This window comes from Mustela nivalis, assembly GCF_964662115.1.
Source record: "Mustela nivalis genome assembly, chromosome: 1".
Classification (NCBI taxonomy): domain Eukaryota; kingdom Metazoa; phylum Chordata; class Mammalia; order Carnivora; family Mustelidae; genus Mustela; species Mustela nivalis.
Window position 1 is genome coordinate 17698195 of NC_139020.1, and position 24232 is coordinate 17722426.

Here is a 24232-nt window from a genome sequence, read left to right on the forward strand (position 1 = left end):
AAGGTGTCATGTGCAATTCTGGGAAGTTCTGCCCAGGGATATTCAGAAGTACAGTATGGTGTTGGAAGTTTCTTGAAAACAGAGAATAGCAGCATCTTCTTGAGAACAGTGATAAGTCAGACTGTATAAGGAACTTGGCATTATATTGTTCTTATTGTCCCATAATTGAAATTTTCTTTTGCATTTGAAACCAGTGTGCTGTTGTTTGAATTTGGTCTTCCTGAGTTCTCTGCTTGGCACCCTGTTGCCATTCTAGAAGAACTGTAGCTGTGTCACTGAGGTGTGCACTGATAATCTGCCGTCTCTGACATCAGCGGCTCCGATACCAGTAGTTAGGAGATTAATGTTGTGAGTACAAAAAATGTTAGCATAATGCTAGCTACCAGACTGGAAAAGAGATTATCACCCTGATGGCGAGGACAGCATTACATTTATAGTCATTTATGACGGTAAAGCTAATCTGCATAAAAAGACCATAGTGAGGAAACAGAAGTCCAACATACGAGACACACCCAAAGAGCTTAGGAAAGATCAGACATGTTCCTGAGGAAGATGACTTTTGCCTCAGAAATGTCTTCAGAGGTTTAGCGTATGCTTTGGACCTAGTAAAATCTTCTTGAGCCTGCTTCTTGGCCTCCAACGTGGAGAAGATCGCTATCACATGTTACCATAGTACTTGGATTTAGAACGGAATTAAAGCTTAGAGATGGGAGCCTCTTGAGCTAAAATGTTCCCGTGGGCTTGATGGTGGTGCACTGAGTGGAATTGTAAGGGAGGGCAGGCCAGGGTGGGGCTCCAGTGCCGTCCTCAACCTGCTCCCACTCCTTGCCTCACACAGTCAACCAGAAAAGCTCTCCTCAGGGCATAATGACTAATCTCCCATGTCTGGTTTGAGAATCATGGCTGTTATAACATGTTCCTTCTTAATTAGGTCTTTAGAAAGTATTGTGGCCCTCATAATAATTATACCAATACTAATAGGTAATGACTTCAGTGCTTTCCATCCTAGATAAATGAGGTTGAAAACATTATTAAAATAGATGTTGGAAGCAAACAACTCATGATCTCCTGGTTTTATGAATTTTAGTAGATATGTAGGAGTGCTTTTTATTTTAGGGAAGTGAAACGTTAGAAAATGTGATTTTTCTAGGATTGGAAAATGGCTGTAGAAATTCATGTAGAAGGGCGCCTGGGTGGCTCAGAGGGTTAAGCCTCTGCCTTTGGCTCAGGTCATGATCTAAGGGTCCCGGGATCGAGCCCCTCAGCAGGGAGTCTGCTTCCTCCTCTCTCTCTGCCTGCCTCTCTGCCTACTTGTGATCTCTGTCTGTTAAATAAATAAATAAAATCTTAAAAAAAAAAGAAAGAAATTCATGTAGAATTGGCTTAATCTCTTGGACATGTTAAACAGAAATTCATTGGGTCCTCAAATAGCAGTGAAGTCTCTCTCCTCTCAACTGCTGTATATTTGAAGACCTTCAATTTTATATTTAAATTGTATTTCAGAAATAGTTCTAAAAGAATGATGACAACTTCAACTAAACTAATGAGGGAAGCTATATCAAAGTTTTAATCTTTTATCTCTGGAACATGCTGTTCATTTGTTCCCCTCTGAGTGTATATACATCCTTTGAGTGGTAGTTGGTTAGCCTCATCTGCTTCTTGGGAGAATTTTATAGTTCCTGATGCTGGAAAATTGGAACCAAAGAGCCCTACACATGTCGACATGGTAATGAAGCACCAGGGTTTTACAAAAATGTTTGCAGGGTAGTCCTAGGATGGCAGCATTGCATTTAAAGTGATTTAATGAGAGGGTGCCTGGGTGACTCAGGTGGTTGAGCATCTGCCTTAGGCTCAGGTCATGATCTGGGGGTCCTGGGATGGAGCTCCCTGCTCAGGGGGGAGCCTGCTTCTCACTCCTCCCCTCCTCCCTGCTTGTGCTTTCTCTCTCTGACGAATAAGTCATCTTTTAAAAAGGGGGGCACCTGGGTGGCTCAGTGGCTTGGGCCTCTGCCTTCGGCTCAGGTCATGATCTCAGGGTCCTGGAATCGAGCCCTGCATCAGGCTCTCGGCTCAGCGGGGAGCCTGCTTCCTCCTCTCTCTCTGCCTGCCTCTCTGCCTACTTGTAATCTCTGTCTGTCAAATAAATAAATAAAATCTTAAAGAAAAAAAAAGATTTAAAAAAAATTTTTTTTAAGTAGAATGATTTAATGAGAGTATCGCCCATCACAGAGGTGCCAAAGGCAGAGACCACACTTGGCTGCATCTCTGTACCCAGCTCAGCTTCATATCCAACTCGGTGTTGGCGCTGGGACATCCATGCTTAGCAGCACTTCCATGCACAGAACATTCATAACAAGGTGGCCTTTCTCACCTCTTCCCCTGTGGGGAATGTTCTCTCCCGGCATGCACATTGGTAAATTGACTCTATATGTCATATCTTTGTCTGGAGTAGTATATTTAGAACATCTGTGATCTTTGGCCGTGACCCCTTAATAGGACTAAGTATGCTCTTCCTCCTTTGTTGGTTATAGTTGACAAATAAGGTAATTTGTTTCCTCATAAGTTCTTTATCTGCCTAATCGAGGTACCAGTGTAGACAGACCCCGATGCTTCTGGGCTCAGGAACTTAAATATTCATAGGATAAAAATTTCAATATAAAGCACCTTAAGGTTAATAAGCCCTTAGAACCAATTATCTTTACTTTTGCTCGGAAGTCTTTTTTTTAATAACTTGTTTGTCTTCATTTCCAATCTGTCTTCCCTATGCATTCTTTGCACAAGGCTTTGGAGTTTTTTTGTTTTGCTTCTTTTTAGTCATCCTGATGTCACTGTTTTCTGTTTGTTTTGTTTTTTAAATTCCTGCCTCTGGTCATCTCTCTTGGGTTATTACAGTGCTTCCTTTACTGGTCCATTCTCCTTAATTGCTGTAATCTGCACCTTTGACTTTACAATACTGGTTGTATTGAGTTATCCCTGGCTAGTTAGGGTTAGTCCCCAGGTGGGAAGCCTGAGGGTCTGTATGGTAAGATTGAAGAACTAAGGCAAGATGCAAAGGGTTTCCTAATGTGCCCGAGAGAAGAGTTCTTAATTCCCACACACCACCTCCACTTGGGTTCTCTCAAAGCTGTTCTGTCTTAGTCATGGCTCTACAGCCTCTCTTAGAATTACAGCTACGAACCTGGGACTCGTGTCCCCCTTGCCACAAATCCTGTCCGTTCTGGATTCATGCACTTGTCTCCATCTAGTACAATCCTAGTACCATTGTTTCTTGCCGGAGTTCCTGCAGTATACCTCTGATTTCTGCTCCCATTGGCTCTCCACTATAGACCTACGTGAGCCATTTCCACACATTTGAAGCCATTCTGTACACAACTGCCGGGACATGGAGTATAGACATGTACATAAAGCTGACCCTGGAACTCCCAAGACTTAAGACGGGCGACTGGCTCTCCGGTACACTGAACAACTAATACACAAGGGAAAAAGCAGTGAACCCCTTTTGTTGAGATGCCAAGAATGGCGTTAACTGGAACAGTGACTCAACACGTAGCTTGTGGTCTTTTCCAGTAGGAATGTATTTAACCCAGCTTCTCTGCACCTTGCCCTGTGCCTGTCTCTCCCTCTGCTGTCTCTGTATCATACGAAACATGGCAGGTCTTCCTCACCCCACAATCATATCCCTGTAATGATTTCCCCAGTTTTCTGGGCTGCTTCTTACTCTGTAGCCTCAGCTTCACCATCGTGTTCTCAAAATGCATTCCCTTGCAGAACACCCTGCTCCCAGTCTTCTTGATCTTGGCAGCCGATTTCTTTCTTGCTGACATGAATTATACCTTTTAGTATTGGATCTGCTGATCATCTTTCTCTCCCTGAAAGGCAGAGATCATATCCTTCTCTCTTCTAGAGCCCCAGGTCTGGCAGAAGGCCTGCTGCATAGCTGATATCCACTAACATTTGTTGAATGAAGGACTTTTATACGCTATTGTTTTAAATGTAGTAGGATGGGCTTGATTAGGCTCTTTAATCAATACAGAAAACACCTCCTTGGAGAATTTTTCACACAGATGACTGAATTGGAAAGCAGCTTGAATTAGCCTTGTGGGGAAAGAGGAGAAACCGGGAAGAACAGGGTAATTAGACCTCAGCAGGCTGGATTCTGTTTCTAGTTACGTATGACATCATAGCAGGACGTATGAGCAATACAGAAAATGAGTGGCTCTTCTGGACCGTTATCTCTGGTCTTTCAGAAATGGTAGCTCTTGAGTTTTAAGGGGAAAACAACAAAAATGTGCATTACTATTTAACTAACGGAAATAGAAAAACCGTGCCTCCCCGATCTATATATTTTTGGCTCAGATTTCTAGTCCTTTCTTTCTTTTTCTTTTTTTAAAATTTTATTTCTTTATTTGAGAGATTGGGAGTGTGAGAGAGCACAGTCAGGGGGAGCGGCAGCAGGAGAGGGAAAAGCAGACTCCCTGCTGAGCGGAGAACCCAACACGGGGCCCCATTTCAGGACTCGGGATCGTGACCTGAGCTTAACCCACTGAGCCATCCACGTACCCTTCTCGTCCTTTATTTCCAGCTGGAGGCTGGAAGCTTCTGTATCACCGCCTTGCACCATGGTCCAAGCTGACCCTGTGCATCTCCTGTCTTCGCCATCTGTTCTTCTGCTATATCCCGTTACCTCTGGTCACCCCTCTCCACCCAGTTGCTCCATCTCCACACGTCACCCTCATCCTGTCACCAGCCCCCTTTCAGCCAGTCACCAGTTCTGCTGGGTTCTTTTCCCAAACCTCTCACCTCCCACCTCCTCCCCGGCCAGGCTTCTGCAGAGCCTTCTCCCGCACCCACCTGTGACTCCCCCACCTGTACTTCTGCCATCTCAGACTTACTGCAGTACAGCTCATTTTCTGCTCTTCTGTTAAAATTTCTCTACCAAGCTCTGAATCAGTAGAAGAATGAGGGCATACAAGGTCCTTTGTAATGCGTCTGCAGTTTACTCACTTCCCAGCACTCCTGTCTCCAGGCCACGCTGGGCTACCTGCCTTGCCTGCGGACACTTCTGTAGTTACACTTGCTGGGTCCTGTCTCTGCATTGCCCCTTTGTCGACGTCTGTTCACTCATCGATTCCTAGTTCATCTGTTAACCTTCTCAGTCCATCCTTCCCAAGCCCTGTTAACAGACTTAAAAAAAAAAAAAAAAAAATCTATGACAGTTAAGATGTGCACAGCTCTGACATCATTGTGTGTGCTTTTTCACCCGTCCATGTCTGCAGGACTCTGGGCCCATGGTCAGCACTGGGACTTGACTAGATGCAGTACCTAATGGAGAATAAGTCTTCATAGGTTTCCTTTTCTGAAATAGTAAACCCCAGGGAAAATATTGTAGGTGAAGAACAAATGATAACTTTTATCGACACCGTTTTCAAAACCGTATACCACTAAAAGGGGGGGGGGCCTATTTGTCATGCATAAATTTGAGCCATAGTTTAATACCAGCAGACAGGAGTGCTAATTAGCATTTAGGGTGTGTTTCTAAGTTCTTGGCATACATTAATTGCTCACAGCGTCTCCTGAGGGAGGTAAGGTTATCCGGTTTTAAAGATAAACTTAAGTCACAGCAGGATAAGTCACTTGACCATGGTCACACCACAGCTAGCAGGTGCCTTCCAAAAATGTGCTTTTAGGGGTGCCTGGGTGGCTCAGTCGGTTAAAGCCTCTGCCTTCGGCTCAGGTCATGATCCCAGGGTCCTGAGATCGATCCCCGCATCAGGCTCTCTGCTCAGCGGAGAGTCTGCTTCCCCTCTCTCTCTCTGCCTGCTTCTCTGTCTACTTGTGATCTCTGTCTGTCAAATAAATAAATAAAATCTTTAAAAAAAAAAAAAAATGTGCCTTTAATTCCAGCAGTTTCCCCTCTGCAGGCCCCGGCAGACAAGACAGTGAGTGAAATGGAGTTTACCACAGTGTAATTTTTCCTTGAGAAAGAGAGGATGTTCAGAACAGCTGTTACCAGTGATTTAACCTAAAAAGTAATGCGCTTCCACGTTCCTTTAGGGCCCCGCACCTTCTACGTGTGTTGAAGTGCTTGCAGTGTCCGCGTTTGATATTTTGACCTACAGATTTCTCAGACCGCAACTGCAGATGCTTTCAAAAATAAACTCAATAAGCCAAGGAAGTGGGCTTGATGGAAGAGGAAGAAAGTTGGCTCCCTTGTGGAGAAGGAACTAAAAGTTCTCCCTCTCCCGAGCATGCCTTCCCTGTACTTCTGGCTGATCCGAGACTGCATTGTAGTAGCAGACCACGCTTGCCTTTACTTTTTGTTTCCATCTTTCCCTACAATTTAAAATACTTCTTGGGGCATCTGGGTGGCTCAGTCATTAGGCGTCTGTCTTTGGCTCAGGGCATGATCTCAGGGTCCTGGGATCGAACCCTGCATCGGGCTCCTTGCTCATCAGGGAGCCTGCTTCCCCCTCTCTCTCTGCCTGCCTCTCTGCCTACTTGTGATCTCTCTCTCTGTCAAATAAATAAATAAAATTTAAAATAAATTACTTTCTTTCAAGCTCTTAAACAAAGGGGCAAGGGAGGCCTTGGATTGTTTTTAGGCTAAATGGCATTTTCTACCACCTGAGGATGGGGGCGGATCTATCTGTGGGACCCTTACCTACCCGAGACACAGGGGCCGGACAAGGTGTAGCCATAGTTCCTTGCAATGTGCAAGGAAAAGCAGAGTTCTAGGTAGAACTACTTGGTTTTTTCACAAGAGGCAAGAGGGAAGCGCCCAGAAACAGGCAGGTTCCTTCCTGTCTTGCTTTCTGGCTTTTCTGGAGGGCTTTGCAGCCATTTTGTACCGAGACCATCTATCGCTTTAGATTAGTCCTTGTGTGTGTCGACACTGCGGAAAATGACGCTGGGCACAGTATGTGTGCTGAAATGACACCTGTTTGGGGCTGTGTTCTCTTATTATTCTCTTTAAACATTATACCAGTCCTCCTAACTCCCCTTTCTAGTGTACCTTATCCAGCCTCGCTGCTTCCATATTTTCCCATCATACTTGTCATCCGTAATGTGCTCAGACATCTTTGCCTTGGTTTCTTAGATCATCACTTCTCCCCCAAGCAGACTAGAAGTGCCAGGAAGGCAGGGAGTTTTATGTCTTTCCTTCCCAGAGATAACTTCTGAGTGTGCAACAGACCCTTTAGAGCCTGGTTCACACTCAAATATGGTAAATGGCTACAGACCACATACCCCCAGCTCTCCGCCCAAAATGTATACCAAGCACCTGCACTTGGCAGCCACCAGATATTTCGGTATGAGGAAGGTGCTCAAAGTTTTCTGGTGCAGCATCTGATTAACCAAGATTGGGTTTCATTTATCAAGAGCCTTAAATGACTCTGAAAGTTTTTATCACCTGAGGTGCTTCTCCTTAATCCTAGTTGATTCATAAAGCTGTCAGGGGAAAAAAAAAGTGCTTTTGATTATATATGGCTCTTCATGCCTCCAAGATAGTCTTTAAAAAAGCAATTTAGCTTTTTACTATAATTATGTGCTAAACTTAATATTTTCTGAGTCTTGCCAGAATATCATTGTCCTCCTTTCAGCAGACTTTTTATGATTTAAAGTTCGAGCAGCAACTATACCACATACTTCTACATCTCTAAAACTGCACACCATTTTCCTGCAGAGCTCAAATGATACCATCTTCCCCACAAAATTAATCATTTTTTAATATTATCAGATACTGAGTCTGCTGTCAGATTTTCCCCGAGCTGCAGAAATGCCCTTCATGGCTCATTTTTTCACCCCAGATTCTATCCACTATCAATCCCAGCATCTTAGGTCCTTAACGCTCGGGATTTGGAACAGCCCTTTATCTATCCCAGACCAGCCATAGCTGAAGAAGCCCCAGCGATTTTCTGGGAACTCTTCTCCAGCCTTTGATTTGTCTCATGTCTTAGGGCTATTACTTAAATTGTTTTTCTCAATTGCTGGAATATTACTGTTTCAAAGATTTCATTTATTTGAGGAAGAGTGAGCAAGCTTGAGGGAGCGTGCAAGGGGGAGGGGCAGAGAGAGAAGCAGACGCCCCGCTGAGCGGGGAGCCCGATGCGGGACTCGATCCTAGGACCTGAACTGAAGGCAGACACTTAACCAGCTGAGCCACCCAGGCGCCCCTGAAGTACTCTTGTTATGAGTACCTAGTGAGATGGTGGAGAAAAGAAAAATTGTCTGTCTCGTGTTCTACCCAGGTGCTACTAATTTACACCAAGGCTGGGGTTCCTCCTCTTATCTCTGCTTACTTTAGCCGCATCCTTCAGAATTTGACTAAATCAAACACAGCCGAGTATATAGGCCAGTCTGAAGAGAAGTTGATTTCATACTGAAGCACCATTTTTATAATCTTCAATTTTCTTTCATGCCTGGCACCTTTCAGTGAATGCAGTTAATTTTATTCTTAGTATTGGCAAAAACCTGAGTAGCCTATACACACATGAATTTAATACTGGCTTCTGTAGTAGTAGTCTATTAATATCATTGTGCCGTGTGGTACCAGAATTCTGAAAATATAGTCTGGTACAGGGTATTTTTTTTTTTTAACTTTAAAGATTAAGTAATTTTGTATTCTCTAAAAATCTTGCCTAGGACTACCTAACATCTGACCCTTTCATGTTTCTCATAAAGAAGAACATCAGACTGTATGCAGTTGTTTAGAGTACACCAATTCAGAGTGTTCTGGAAGAATATCTCAGAAGTATATAATCTTATCGTTCATTCATTTAACATGTATTTTTTGAGCTATTTTTTCTTTTTTTTTTTTTTTTGAGCTATTTTCGATAGCTGTAATTTGAGCTATTCCCTATGTCACAGAATGTGCACGTGCTGTGTGTGACCTTTGCTTTGTCACATCTTCTGTGGTGCTCATGGTGGGTCAGGTGCTGTTCTAGTGCATTACAAATATTATCCTAGTTTATGCCTCCTCATACCCCTATGAATGCAAGTAGCTCCTGTAAAGTTTGCCATCTTATAGATGAAGAGAAGGAGGCACAGAGAGGTTAACTGACTTGCTCAAGATCACAGAGCCAGGATTCAAGTCCAGCAGCCCCAGAGTTCATATTTTTAACTATGCTGCAAGATTTCCTGTTTACTTGGACCCTGTGTTCTGCTGGCCCCAAAGGAGGCAAGAAGCAGGAATCACTGTCATTTCTGCACTGGAATTTTAGAACTTGGACATCTTAGAGGCCTGTCACTTTGTTTTATTTGATCTCATTTCAAATCAGGACAAAGCACAATCGTATGTTCTTTCCATACTCAACTCATCCCATAGTCGTCTATCTTCTATGCAAAAAGTCAGCACACTTTCTTTAAAGGGCCAGATAATAAACACTTTAGGCTCTGCAGGCCATATACCATCTCTGTGACATGCTTTTTTTTTTTTTTTATCATAATCTTTTAAAAATGTAAAAACTACTCTTAGCTTATAGAGTGTTTAAAAATGAACCATGAGCCATCTGCTCCGTGCCATTGATTAAGTGTACTTCTTTGGTTACTCTTTGTTCTTGTCAGCTGACTCTGTTTCAGACTCTCACATTTTCCACCCTCCTACCACAGGACCTTTGCATATGTTCTGCCTACAATGTCTGTGGAGAATGGTCGTGAGCCCCCAGACCTTATCAACCTTGGCCTTCTCTAGGTCACATTTCAGCCCTCCCTTCCTCATGGATGTCTTACTACATATCCCAGGTCCGGTCAGATCTTACTTTTTGGGGTTTCTTAGCCATTCATGATTGCTATCCCCATAATACTATCATATTTATTGGACAGTGACATCATTGTCCTTTTGGCTGTTAGCCCTGTGAGTGACCCTTGCTCCCCAGGGTGTTTCTCCCAGAGCAGTGCCCTAGTTTCTACTCTTGCCTCCCTAAAGTCTGCTCTCCACTCAGCAACCAGAGCCATCTTTAAAACTTAAATCTGGGGGCGCCTGGGTGGCTCAGTGGGTTAAGCCTCTGCCTTCGGCTCAGGTCATGATCTCAGGGTCCTGAGATGGAGCCCCACATCTGGCTCTCTGCTCGGCAGGGAGCCTGCTTCCCCCTCTCTCTCTGCCTGCCTCTCTGCCTACTTGTGATCTCTGTCTGTCAAATAAATAAATAAAGCCTTAAAAAAAAAAACAAAACTTAAATCTGATTGAGTCATTTCTGTTAAAACGTGAGTAAACTTGCTGTTTCTTTACATAACCAGCGCGGCCTTCCTCGGTCACACCCTTCCTGTCTGTCTCCACCACCTTACCTTATACTTCATCCCCTCGTCCACTGCCCCCTAAGTTCATTGTCTTTCTCCCCATCATGCTAAGCCTGACCTCTGGCCAGAGCCTTTGCATTTGCTCTTCCTCTTGCCCCAACCGACCCCCTCACCTGGACTCTTTCAGCCTTCTGTGTCCTGGTGGCCTTCCCTTGCCCATCCTATTTTCCGTGCTGCCCCCATTCCCTCCCCACACATCTGTTACAGTCACCAGTTAGTAGATTAGCCCCCTTTCCTTTTTCTGTATACTTTTGACTTTATTTTTTCTTATTTATTTGCTCATACTGTGCCTCACGCACTAAAATATATGTTCCAGGAAAGTAGAGGCTCTGTCCTGCTCACACGTCTATCGTTAGTCTCTGGACTAGCACCTGGCACTTGGCGAAAGCACCACAAATATTGTCGGTTGGATGCCTAATGGCTAGTATGTGGCGTAGAGAGCCACTTAATAGAATGGCTCAGTGGGGCACATGGGTGGCTCAGTCGGTGAAGCGTCTGTCTTCTGCTCAGAGTCTTGTTCCCAGAGTCCTGGGATCAAGCCCTGCTTGTGCTCTCTCTCTTTATCAAAGGAATAAATAAAATCTTTTTAAAAAAAAAAAAAAAGAATGGCTCAGTGGGTGGTAAATTAATGCATGACTCCTTTTTTGCTCGTTAACAATTGGCACATGTTTGTTTCAACTCGAATACTTCACTATCCATTGACTAAAGAAAAAACATCTTGATCTCTGCAATTTACTTGATCTCTGCAATTTAGCATACCTCACTATTAAAATTCATGCCATGTTGAATTCTGTTATAGTCAAGCTTAAGTATTCATTCTTCCTGATTGTGCGTTACACGGATACCCCTCCCTCATCCTCACCCGCTTTTTCACGGGCCTACCGGCTCAGACCCTTCTGGCTCACCAGAATTACTTTCCCCTTTAAATTTCTAAAGCATTCAGTAGGGAGTGTGTCTGTTACTCATAGAGTAATCAGTGTAGATTCTCTCGCCCAGAAGAGACATTCCAATTAAATATGTAACAATGATGATACATTCTCATTTCAGACTAAGGTTGTCTATATCTCATCCGTAATGCTTGAGTCATGGATTTTTGGTGTCTCCGCTTTGTGAATGAATTCTGGTGTCTCCTGCTTCTCTCCCTGAAGCAGGAATCCAGAAGCTGGCACCTGGGGTAAGCATCTGAACCAGTGGCAAGGAATGCCTTTAGCTGCAGATAACCGAAACCTTGGTCATTAGTGTAGGAGGGAGCCCCAGGCTGGGGCAGTGATGCAGAGACGTGATCTTTTTTTTAATCTGTCCGCCTCCCGGTCCTTATCAGCTTCTCCATCTGGATGTTTATCAATTAACCTTGTCAGATGGCCCTCGCCCAGCTAGGGAGAAAGTAGAGAGATAAAGGGCAAAGGAACAAGGGCTCCCGGACTCCTCGGTGCGATGAGCCTTCTCATCTGGAAAATGAAGCCTTCCGAGAAACCCCAGCTAGAGGTCCAAGCAGATGTCTGGCGGCGTCTGATTATCCAGAGACTTGGCAGTCACACTGGCCTTCGTTTTTCTCCAAGGGAGACCAGTGGAATGGTTTGGCGCCTTCTTTTCTCTGGTCGAAGAAGGGCTGAGGGCAGGGGTCAGATATGGCTTTGGTGTAGCTTATCAACAGTTTCTGCTACAGCGCATGTTTCAGGCAGGAGAGGAGGCTAATCAAATCTCAGAGATCCTTTAAATGAAAAATTAATAGTACCTACTGACTGAGTCAGCATGACTATCCTGAAACTCAGTAGACTACTAAAGAGAAATCTGTGGGGATCTGTTTTTATATGATATTATTACCTGTAGGCTGGAGAGATTCTAATAGTATAACATTAAAGGCAGGTAACTTTCTATTTCACCAACATGTGGTGGATTGAATCCTATATGAGCTTCAAATTCAAATTCATTTATAAAATATATGTATCAATGAATTAATTAACTTGGAGAATTAACTAGTTAACCAGTTCACTCTAGTTAGTGAGGCCATGGTTGGAGAAGTCATACACACACACACACGTTACATGTATATATACATGTATATTTATATGTATGTACAACTATATACATATATTCATGTGTATATATATATATACATAATTATATTCCCTTCAGATAGTGAAAAATTTTCACGAGTGAAAAGATTCATATATATTATTATATGTAATTACTATATATAATTATATATAGTTTATTATATCTACATACCATTGTTATTATCATTACCATTATTATTATTATTATTTGCCTTCTACCTAAATAATTTGAGGATTGGGGGTTTGGAGTACGGGGTTTTTTGTTTTTGTTTTTGTTTTTTTTTCTTCACATTTGGAGTCCCGGAAAATACAATTTTATCAATTAAAGAGCTCTCATTCTTGCTCAGTCGTGAGAATATTAGTGGAACAGTACAGTAGCAGTATCTTCTCCCTTTGACCCCTCGTTCCTGAACTGTAACTTATGTAAAGAGAAATATCTAAAGAGTTACATAAAGAGCAGGGTACCTAACCCAGTACCCAACTCCGTGGGTTTTCAAAACCGAACACATGCCAGAGAGCTGACCCTCAGATCCCGGTGCCGCCTGGCCAGCCCCCAGAGGCCTCTGTCCTGTCCCCCTGCCAAGTTACAGATGCCCACTCCCATCACAATGGGCAGCCCCTCCCGTGAGCTCTGGCAGGCAGCAGCGTGGAGGGCTGCCCGTTTTCGTAGCTTATATAAATGGCATCAGGCCGCGTGTCCAGTTGTGTGTCCGATTCCTAACAGTGCCTTTCTGTGGGAGAGGCTCTGGCTTTTTCTTACTTAGCTCTACCCCTCCTGAATCTTTTGCTCAGAACCCTGAAGACTAAGCTTCCATTCTTTTACCTTTTCTCAGTTTTCTGGCAACTTCTAACTTTCCTAATTTCACAGCAGTATTTTGGATCGTGCTTTCTCCTGGAACACACTGACTCCTCCATCGTTGTACTCTCCAGGTTAAACTCTGGGAGCACCAGGAACCGGGGCAGAAGGGAAAACGGTTTGGTTTGTTTACCTTTTGAAACATTTGCTTTATCTTTGCTCTCTGTTTCTGACTCTCCAAGAGGCTTTCTTCCCCTTTCTAGTTCAGTAAACATACGTGAGTCCCAGCATCTTCCTCTTGAGGCTCGCCCCTTTGGTCCTGGGTTGGTCTTACATTTTGGGAATTGAAAGCAGTTCGGTTTCCTCTCACCGCCTGCCCCCCCCAAACCCCCATCACCAGGGTGTTGGAGTCCTGTGCTTGTCCAGTTTACCTAAACCACAGGAATCACAGCTTCCTGGATGTCGCTTCCTCTCCTTTGTCCTACAAAAGGGCAGCAGAAAGTCAGTCTTAGCAGACACTAGGAAAGAGTAAATACAGCTCTTTTAGAGAATGCAAATAGTGAATTGTTTTGCGTGACTTAAACAGAAAGGAATTAAAACTGGTATCTGAAGGGAACATCGGGCAAGCAAGGGCAAGTGGAATCTGTCAAGGTCAGCCTTTATTTAGAAATACAAGGAGAGTCACCTTTGTGATGGAGTATATCCTTCATCAGAGTAAACTCTCACGTGCTGACACATAAAATTTCATTATCAGTAATTTATTTCCTCCTAGAAATGTCCCTTTGACCCTTTAACCTTCTTTATTAAAGTCAGAAACTCCTGAGATGATCAGCATTTTCCCCTCATTCTTCAGAAGTATTTCTCATCATTGGACTTTAAAGGCCATAAAAGCTGTCTCCTACAAATTGACAGACGCTAAGATGTGTGAATGTGATACGAATATTCCATCGTGTTCCACTAAGGGATTGTGTCATTGTGAGTTCTTTGATTATTTACAAGAAAATCATGATGCCTAACCCCACGCTTCCCTCAACGGGCCCCTCCTCGCCATTTCCTTGCACCTTGCAAGCCGCTTTCCAAAACAGCTCACCTGAGTCACGTCGCTGAATGGAGCTGCCCCGCAGTAGAAGAGTTGGTGGAAAAGTCCATCTCTCTCACCTTTCTGTGTTCCCTGCTATCTGTGAAATCTGAGGTTAGCAGCAAAATGCCAGTGTGTTTGGCATTCTTCGGGAAGATGCAGCATCATTACAACATAACTGTGAGCTGCTGGTTTAATTGTGTCCAAACAGATCATTGAATTCATGGACATCTAAATTTAATTCCAGAAATCAAAGCTATGGTAATAAGAACTGGACCTGAGTTCTCGTAGGCCAAGTAATTTAATTCCTCAGCCAGTTGAACTATTATGTATCTCTGTTCCTTGTTATTATGCGAGTAAATTGCTTAGGCAGATGCTGTGATGGATGATGGGTATATATTGCACTCTTTGTGTGTGTGTGGCTAGACACATGTTAGAAACACAGCTCTTTTCACAAACACTTTCCTGGAGCATTAGGTGCAACAGTCAGGTGATAACAGGAGAGGTTGAGGCAGGCTCCCGGGAGTACCCACAGCCCTGTTTTAACTGTCCCACCTGGAAGCACAGTGCGGTTGTATCCCCAGATGACATAGATCGCATACTGGGACCTATCATTCCGTTCACGCTGCAAGACAGTGGCCGTGCTCACTTCATGGCTTAAGAATACTGGTTTGGTTTGATTTTTCCTTGGCTTTACCTCAATTTTGTATTTAATTTAGAGCTGAATAGTATTGGTGCCTGTAATTTGATTGAAAACAGAAGAGAATAAGTTGGCTGGTGGCACGCATCGGATCATTATTCTGTGCACAGTAATACATCATTGAGGTTCTGTAGAAAAATGAGGCAGGGTACTAGGTAAAATTTGGAGCATCTGAGTGAGAAACCGTTAAGTTCAGAATTCTTTGGAAATGTTTCATCGGTGAGACTTTTTTGTGCAGGAATTCAGGTAATCAATTAATAATGATGGCACCCCATTTATCTTTAAGCAGATGAAGTTTTTATATCAACTGGCTATCAGTGCCAGCATTTTCCCTTCTTACCTTTTCCTTCTTGGTCTTGTGGAAATGTTAAAATAACTGATTAGGTCTTCTGTATTACACGTCATTTATTAATACACTAATAAATTATGATTAATGTTATTCTGCTTGTAAGTTCCTCCTTTTTCTCTAGCCGCTTGCTTCAACTTCTTTGGATGTATTCATTTATTATCCTAGCTTCATATTTAACCAGAATGAGAAAGGTGTTCCACTCGGCAAGCAGGACACGTATCTATAGAACATCTATAAAAGTTCCTTAAATTATGAGTTAATCGATTAAAGGAATTCTTCTGGTGCTATATTCCATCTTCTTACATACCTTTTTCTTTTTCGTCCTCCGCAAAATGACTTGTAGCTGTCCTTCTGGCTCAGTTTTGGGGAGCCTTTTGCCTTCATCCTTTCTGTCTTCCCACACCATGGAATCCTACTGTTCTCGTTCCCCAGCATGTTTGAAATCTGACTCCCTACACACTGCCCCACGAGCTTTTCCTAGGTGAGAGTCAGCTGTGGGGTAATAATTCCCCACTATTTTTTTCATGCAAACTTGTCAGCATGGCAGCCCTTCCGTCTTACTCTGGTGGTGCTTCTTGTCAAACGAGACCCATGGCAGAGGCTCTGCTCGGTTGCACAGCTTTTGCCTGTATTGTTTTTGTGATCCGAGCAAGGATGCAACACGGATTTCTCCCGTCTGGCCAGATGGTGTGTGATATAGATGCTTCTACTGTTTAACACGTTCCTATCTTCATTTATCACCTCTCAGATGCTCTCGACCATGTCTGCGCTGCAGGTGCACAGTTTCCACAAGGATATCTTACTGGGGCTTTCTCATTTTGTCCCAGACATACCCCTCTTCCTCCATCCACATGTGCTGATTTATTTCTTACCGCTGTGCATCAGTAGATACATATTTAATGCCTTACGTATTATTTCTGATCCCCTTCCCAATTGCACTGTGATTTCCTGACTGTTACCATTCTTCTCAACATTGCATATTCCAGTGGTTCTCAGAGTATCATCCCCTAATTTTCAGCATCAGATCACCCAGGAAGTTGTTAGAAATGCAAATTCTCAGGTCCCATCCTAGACACACTAATCCAGAAACCCTGAAGGATGGCGCCCGCTGCTCAGTGTTTCAGGAAGCCTTCCAAGTGGTTCTGATAGCCGCTGACATTTGAGAACCACTGAAATTTACTCAATAATCTACAGCACTTACCCAAGAGGGAAGAGTAGGGAGCACAGCTCTGTAGTTTCAGTAGGCATCCCTGACAGCTCGGTCTTACAGATTTAGTTACCCCAGTTTTTTCTTCCTCGTCCGTCCGTATCCAGTTGAAACTTTGAATCGCAATATTTGACCCAGTTTCCACCTTTACTATCTACCATGCAGATGCTGTGTGGTATTTTCATATGCAGGATGAGAAGTCATCCGCACACAGTGAATTCAGTTTGGGTATCCTCCTTCCTCTATCCTGCTGAATAGGCTTTATTTTTTTAGAGCAGCTTTAGGTTTACAGAAAATTTGAGCAGGAAGTACAGAGCGATGCTCTTCCCCCCTCCCCCGCCTCCCCGGCCACTCCCACATTTCCTCTGTTGTTAACATTTTCATGAGTATGGTACATCTGATACATCAGTGTCAATACATTAGTTACTAGAAGCCACTCTTTGTGTTGTGCAGTTCCGTTTGGTTTTGACCAATGCATGTGTCCTGTGTTTACTGTTAGAGTATCACACAGAGTAATTTTCCTGCTGCGGTACAAATCCCCTGTGCTCTACCTGTTCATCCCTCCTTTTTTCACCCTGATCCCTCAGGAACCATGGGAACCAATGGTCTCCATAATTTTTGCCTTTTCCAGAATACCGTATAATTGGAATCATGGTATAGCCTTTTTGCAACTATGTAAACTAAGAAGAGCTGGGGCCAGGGGTAAAACACTATAGAATTGGGGCACCTGGGGTGTCTCATTCGGTTAAGCATCTGCTTTTGATTCAAGTCATGATCCTGGCGTCCTGGGATCGAGCCCCACATCCAGTTCTCTGCTCAGCAGGGCGCATGCTTCTCCCTTTCCCTCTGCCCCTCCACTTGTGCTCTTTCTCTCCCTCACTCTGTCTCTCAAATAAATAAATAAAATCTTAAACAAACAAACAAACCCCAGAACACTGTAGATCTGCTGCGCTGGGATTCATACTCTGACCTACCGGCTTCGAGCCTTGTGTATGTTTATCCTTTGGTGCCACAGTCCCTCTCGAATTACCAAAATCCTTTGCTATAGAGCCCCCTCCCTCTTTCCTGAAATTTGTTTAAATGACTGTTACTGTTATTTTTATTTCCTGCTCCAGCGAAGACAAAGTAGTAGAAGTAGCAGAGGAGGAGGAAGTGGCTGACGTTGAAGAGGAAGAAGCCGAGGATGACGAGGACGACGAGGATGGTGATGAGGTGGAGGAAGAGGCGGAAGAACCCTACGAAGAGGCCACGGAGAGAACCACCAGCATCGCCACGACCACCACCACCACCACGGAGTCTGTGGAAGAGGTGGTCCGAGGTAACTCCCTGTTTACTTGGATCTCCCCTGTCAGGGAAAAGGGAAGCCTCATGCCAGAGTCTGACATTTCTCTCCAGCCTACCACCACCGCCTTCCCCCACCAAAAATAAAATTCAGAGTCACAAGTCTTGTGCTTGTTAAACTCTCTTGGGTCTAACAAGCCGTCCACCCATTCATTTCAGATAACGTGCAGTCCTGATGTAAGCCTGTTCTGTGCCTTGTTGATGCTGCTGGGCACATCCTGCCTTGTTCTGCAGGACCCCGCCCAAGCAGCTGCCGTCTCTCCTGGCAGAGGCCGCCTTAGGTGACCTCCGTGGCATGCCCCCGTAGTGGGAATTTATTACTATCCGACTCCCTGTTGCCTCTTTTACCACCTGGACTCCGAGCTCCCTGAGGGCTAGGACTGGCTTTTACGGATTATCGCGCAGAGGGCCTGCCTTGTAGAAAGTTTTAGTTAAATCTTAGCAGAGTGAATAGTTGGAATGAAATTTCCTTAAAGAAGAACAGCATTTGGTGAGGTATCACTTATTTTTTGCTGTGAAATTTAACTTGGATGATTTTTGTGTTGTCTTTACACTGCTTTATTGAGGGGACTGGCGGTGCCTTCTTTGAGAGGTAGATGGTGTGTTAGTTATCTTCAGACTTTTTCTTCTGTTTAATTAATGCTCCTGTTAAGAATGTTGGGACGTGAATGAACTAACAGACTTCCTCTTGTCTCCCTGAAATAAAAGCAAGCATTGAGTTTACAGTAAACAACCAAATGGTATCATAGCAACTAGTGAACCATTGGGTCACAGTTCTTCAAGGTTATGCATTTATTTTGCAAATGGTGATAGACCTTCGTAGAATTAGAGGGGGTGAATACAGATGGATGGAATTTAAATGTATTCGGATACTTCTAAAGTCCGTGCACACGTGTTACAACTTTGTGAGTCTTCCCCTCACTTTTTATTGAGGTAAGATGAGTTCAGCTCTGTTGTTAAATTAGAGCTTACCATGGGTTACTTTCTCTGCCTTAAGTAGATTTCTGATGATCACTGCACTTTTTATACCTTCATTGAGGCATAATTTACATATAAAATCCACTCATTTTTCAGTATTTAAGTGTATAACTCAGAGGCTTTAATAAATTTACCAAATCATGCGACCATCGTCACAATCCCGTCTTGGAACATTTCCGTCACCCGGTAGGCTTCTTCCTCCCGTCCGGTTCGTCCTCGTTCTCACCGCCAACCCTACGCAACACATCAGTCTGTTTCATGTCTTGACCGATTTGCTTTTCTAGACGTTTGATACAAGCGGCGTCATACGTGGCCTTCTGTGCTGGATTGTTTTTGAGGTTCTGTGCTTGAACCTATAGTTTTTAAAATGGAGGTGATTCCAAGTGGCACACTCAGAGTTAATTTAAAAATTCATTGAAAGAGTCACATATTCGTTACAAAATAGAGTAGAAGATAGATTGCTTTGCTGCATCGTTCCCCACGTAATGCAACTTCTTTTTGCATTTAGCACCTAAAGACTTTCGTAAGCTGGTACACATTTTGTTTGAACCATGGTTTTTTTCCATACACAAAGCATCCTTTCCTGGAGTGTGTTTCGTGTGCCTCTTAGGACCATCTGTGGTTAATGAACTTGCTAGTTTCTATTTTCCTAGCAGGGAAAGGACAGATTTTTTAGAGCTTCTCCTCCTGAAACCCCCAGGATGTGTGACTACAGATTACAGGACCTAGTATTCTGCAGTGGCTCTGAAGTTCTCATGGTCTCCACCAAGAGAGCGGTTTACATAATCAATGCCCACTTACTCAACACTCGTTTTAGGAGCACATTTTTTGGTATAAGCCATTTTGCTGAGATTAATGGATCCCATGATGAGAATACACAGGAGAGCCGACCCTCATGGATGTTCAAATCTGGTAGGAAATTTAACTTAAAGAAACATGAAGTCATCTGTGTTTAAAAGTATGAGCCCAGTGCCTACTGCAAAGAGTAAGCCATGAGAGAAGGCTCTACAGAGGAGACAGCATCTGGATTAGAAGTAGAAGAACTCGGAGTAGGTCTACCCGTGCATTGTATTCTAGTCAAGATAGCAACCCAAGTTTGCCATGGGAAGGTACAAGACATGATTGGGAGACAAGGTCCGTCTGATTTAAACAGGAGCGGATGTCTCTAGATGAGACAGTTACAGGAAGATTAGGCTAGGGCTAAAATGTGGAGAATCGCAACGTCAGGCTGGCAAGTTTGAGTATCAGCTGAAGTGATCACTTCGGGACCTTTTGTGTATGTGCTGAGGATTTTTCTGGTAGAAACAATGAAGAGATTTTGTTATGTTACTGCTGTGAGAGGATGGGTGAACAGGGAGTAGCTTAATTAATGCAGTAGAATGAGAAAGTGCCACATAAACTTAATGCAGATATTCCAAACCAAGCCCAAGTTCTCTTGAGATAATATGGTCGTCTTATGTTCTAAATAAGTCCAGTTCTTTTGCGTGAGTTTTTCTCTCAATGTGGCATTATTAGCTAAGATAGAACATAGAGACATATAGGTTACAATATTTTCTGTAGAAAGATGAAGGCAATTAAAATAGTTTTTTTTTTTTTTAATCTCCAGCCTAGGTGGTTGTTTTGTATTTAAGAAGCTTAGCCCTAGAAGGTAACAAGTTAATAATGTTAATGGCAAGAAAAGCAGTTAACAGTGACCTTCTAAACACACAACATGGTCATTTACAGTATCTACTGTTAATGCTAGAAACAGAAAAGCTTTTATTTATTTTTTTAATTAATTTATTTATTTGTCAGAGAGAGAGTGCACAAACAGAGAGAGCAGCAGGCAGAGCAGGCGGAGGGAGAAGCAGGTTCCTCGCCAAGCAAGGAGTCCAGTGCGGGGCTTGATCCCAGGACCCGGAATCATGACCTGACCCGAAGGCAGATGCTTAACCAGCTGAGCCACCCAGGTGGCTCTAGAAGAGCTTTTAATAGGAATCCATCCATCCCATGAGAGACTCCTGAAATGGACAGAAGTATAATTGAGGCAAGGCCTTCTGGGAAAGGAACATGGTATGTTGGGTCCATGTCAGAGAGTTGTCTGTATTCCCAGCTAACTCTTCTCTGATGAAGAAGACAGCAGTGCCATTCCTGATTGCTGACTTTGTCAAACTTGACTTAGAAGGAGTCTGCTGAAAATAAAAATAAGAAGCAACTTGCAAAGAAGAGATATTGAAAAGAGGTTCACAATCTAGTTTTCAACGTTAATGTTTCAGTGCCTGAGAGAAAATGTGATTTACAGCCCTACTTAATAAGAAAATTGTTTCTTCATTACCAGCATATTACCACTAATACTATTCCTTAATTTGCTTCATAACAAAAACTCAATCGTTCTATAACCTGTTTAAATTTGAATGAAATAGGTAGAGGGAAGGAGAGTATAGAACATTTCGGCGTGGTCATAAAATTTTCCGCTGTATTGTATTAGAATCAATGGTGCTGAAATGGGAGATGTCAGTTCTAACTCAGTTACCAATTTCAGGGGAAAAACTGAGCACCTCCTACATCCATCTAGCTTTAGGATTTATTGGTTTGGGTCCTTCAGAAAAACTTGGATATTGATCCTGTGGAATAAACCAATGCCAATTTGAGTAAAACAGCAGTATATCAGATGCTTGCTCCTGATTTTCTGTGATTCCAGAAGGGATAGCACTTCATAACCCAAGATGTCAGGGCAATTTCTGACTCAACCATAGATTCTAAACTCTGATTAAACTTTGGTATTATAATAAGCGACATAATGTTTGATTTATTCTTGCCTGTTTTGTTCATATAGAATGAGTCTGCTTTTTTGCTTCTGCTCATTTATTCAGCAAGTAATCACTGTGCCCCTGCTGACCCCAGGCACTCCACTACTGTAGGAAAGTGTGGTGGGGAGCTAGCTGTGGTGGAAGATGGACCTGCCTACCACTCTAGGGCACTTAACATCTGTCTTTCAACCCTTTTGTAACTATGCTATATGGTAGAAATTTTATTTCTCCATTTACAGCTAAGGCCTGGAGAATTTTTTTTTTTTTTTTTTTAAGTGTCCACGGCCACGAATGTGGGAGGTGGTGAAGCCAGCATTCAAAACCAAATGGACCAGGTTATTTCTACTTCATTACTGTCAGACTTTCCTTTTTCCTTTTCCTTTTGTTTACAAATACATACTGGCTCAGTTTATTGATTTGTGCTCTCTGGTAGATGTGTATTCCTTTGCTATAGTCATATATTTGTTTACTGTTATCTCACACTGAGCCCTTCCTAAATTTTAGAATTGTTGAGGCACCTGGGTGGCTCAGTTGTTAAGCATCTGCCTTCAGCTCAGGTCATGATCCAGGGGTTCTGGGATCAGAAAGCCTGCTTCTCCCTCTCCCACTCACCCTCCTTGTGTTCCCTCTCTCACTGTGTCTCTCTCTGTCAAATAAATAAATAAAATCTGTTAAAAAAAAAAAAAAAGAAAGAGAGAGAAGAAAAAAATTTTAAAAAAATTTTTTAAATTTAGAATTATGATTTAAATGATGATTAGAGGTCAGCAAACTATGACATGGGCCATACATGGCCAGTTACCTGTTTCCGAATACGAAGGTTTCTTAGGGGAGAACCAATCCCATTTGTTTACCTATATAGCTACTTTCTTCCTCCAGAGGCAGAGTGGAGTCGTTGCAAGAGACACCATATGGACTACGAAGTTGGAGGCATTTACTATCTGGGTCCTTAGAGAAAAATCCCTGATATGGGTCATGAGAAAAATAATAGGAGGGGCACCTGGCTGGCTCAGTTATTTAAGCATCTGACTTTTGGTTTTGGCTCAGGTCATGATCTCAGGGTCATGAGATCAAGCCCCCAGTCGGGCTCCAGGCTCAGCAGGGAGTCTGCTTGAGATTCTCTCTCTCCCTCTGCCCCTCCCCCTGCTCTCACTTTCTCAAACAAATAAATCTGGGAAGAAAGGAAGGAAAGAGGAATATTAGGAAGTGTTTATATTTCAGATACTACCATGACAGGTTCATTTCACTAAGGGAGTTTTCATTTTGGTTAGAGGCAGACCAATACAGTGTTCGAGAAGAATTTTTACTGATTTTATGGCCTTAGGCTAGATGAGTAACCTTGGTTAGCTTTTTTCATGTGTATGGTGTAGATGCTGATAAGACAGTTCGTGTTTGTTGAACAAATTATGACAGTTGCTCTGTGTTCAGCATTTACCATAATGCCTGGCACGCTGTAAGTGTTCGGTTTGTTTTAAAAGCACATGCTCCCCAGAATCAAATCCCAGCTGTCATCCAACCATGTAAATTTGTGTCAATCAAATAAGTCTCCTTACTTGAAGTCTCATTACTTCCCTCTGTAAAGTGGGGTTTAATAATACCAACCTTGTTTTAATGATTTGGTGAGGGCTCAATGACGTATAATCTATGAGAAACACTTAGCACAGTTCCTGGTAGACAGTAAGTCTTCAATTAACCTGAAGTGTTATAGTTGTCACAATTATAAGCATTATTCTGATTTTTCAGAGAACTTATATTCACTACTAAGTAGCAATGCCAAAGGTAAATGAACAGATAGATTTTTTTTTAATTAGAAAAAGCATAAGTGTTCTGTATCCGTATCTATTGGTATAATAGAAGTGATAGTTACAGATACATGCTAAGAAAAACAACCTAAACCCAGATTATTTTTTATGAATATACATTGTATAGTAAAGTACCTGCAGTTAAATTTTATGTCTAGCTGAAAATTCAACCCAGATAATATTAAATGCGACTGCATTTCAAGATAATGTTTCATTTCTTGCGGGTATTTTGAACCTCTTGGAAGTTCATATTAAATGGACGGAGACTGATACAGGTAGCACTTTAAGCATCGCATATGATGATGAAGTTAAAAAGTTCAATCTCATGTTGCTTGCCTTGGGCTACATGACTGAACTCTGCAGAATTAAATTGTTTCTCTTCCCCCTCTGGTAGTCATTAATGTGGGAGCAGCACCATGTGATTTACTGCTGGATGTTCACCAACATCAACCAGACACTCGGGTTCTGGGCATCGCCCTGGTTCCTGGGGGCAGAGGGATATGAATAAGGTAGCTCCGTCATGTTGCTTCCAGCCTTTCCTGCACGCTCCCTCCTGGGGAGAGACACGAGTTTCTTCCATCCTGCTGGTAGGGCACGTCAACAGCCCAGAGGAAGGAGAGTGCTCGGCCTCAGTTTTAATGAAGGCACTGATGAGAAGTTGGCATGTGAGTGATTTTTCAAGAAGAATTGAGATTTGCCCGGTTATAGAGCACCAAACAGAAGGAATTTGAGAATTGTCATTAATAAATCAAAGTGGCTTGCCCTGATCTCCAGGGTAGAGGAATCAAACACTAGCCTGCTTCTCATATCTCCGTTGTTAGCTGTCTGTGATGGATCTGACACTT

At 42.9% G+C, this 24232-nt stretch overlaps 1 protein-coding gene across 6 annotated transcripts in view; it reads left to right on the forward strand.

The window, feature by feature from the left end:
* The window catches only part of APP (amyloid beta precursor protein), a 262818-nt gene that overhangs the window by 130090 nt on the left and 108496 nt on the right, over nt 1-24232 (forward strand). For all 6 annotated transcript variants that reach the window (XM_082694233.1, XM_082694234.1, XM_082694235.1 and 3 more), the window contains exon 6: nt 17596-17798. In XM_082694233.1, the coding sequence (XP_082550359.1) occupies nt 17596-17798 (203 nt within the window). The remainder of the gene's footprint in view (nt 1-17595; nt 17799-24232) is intronic.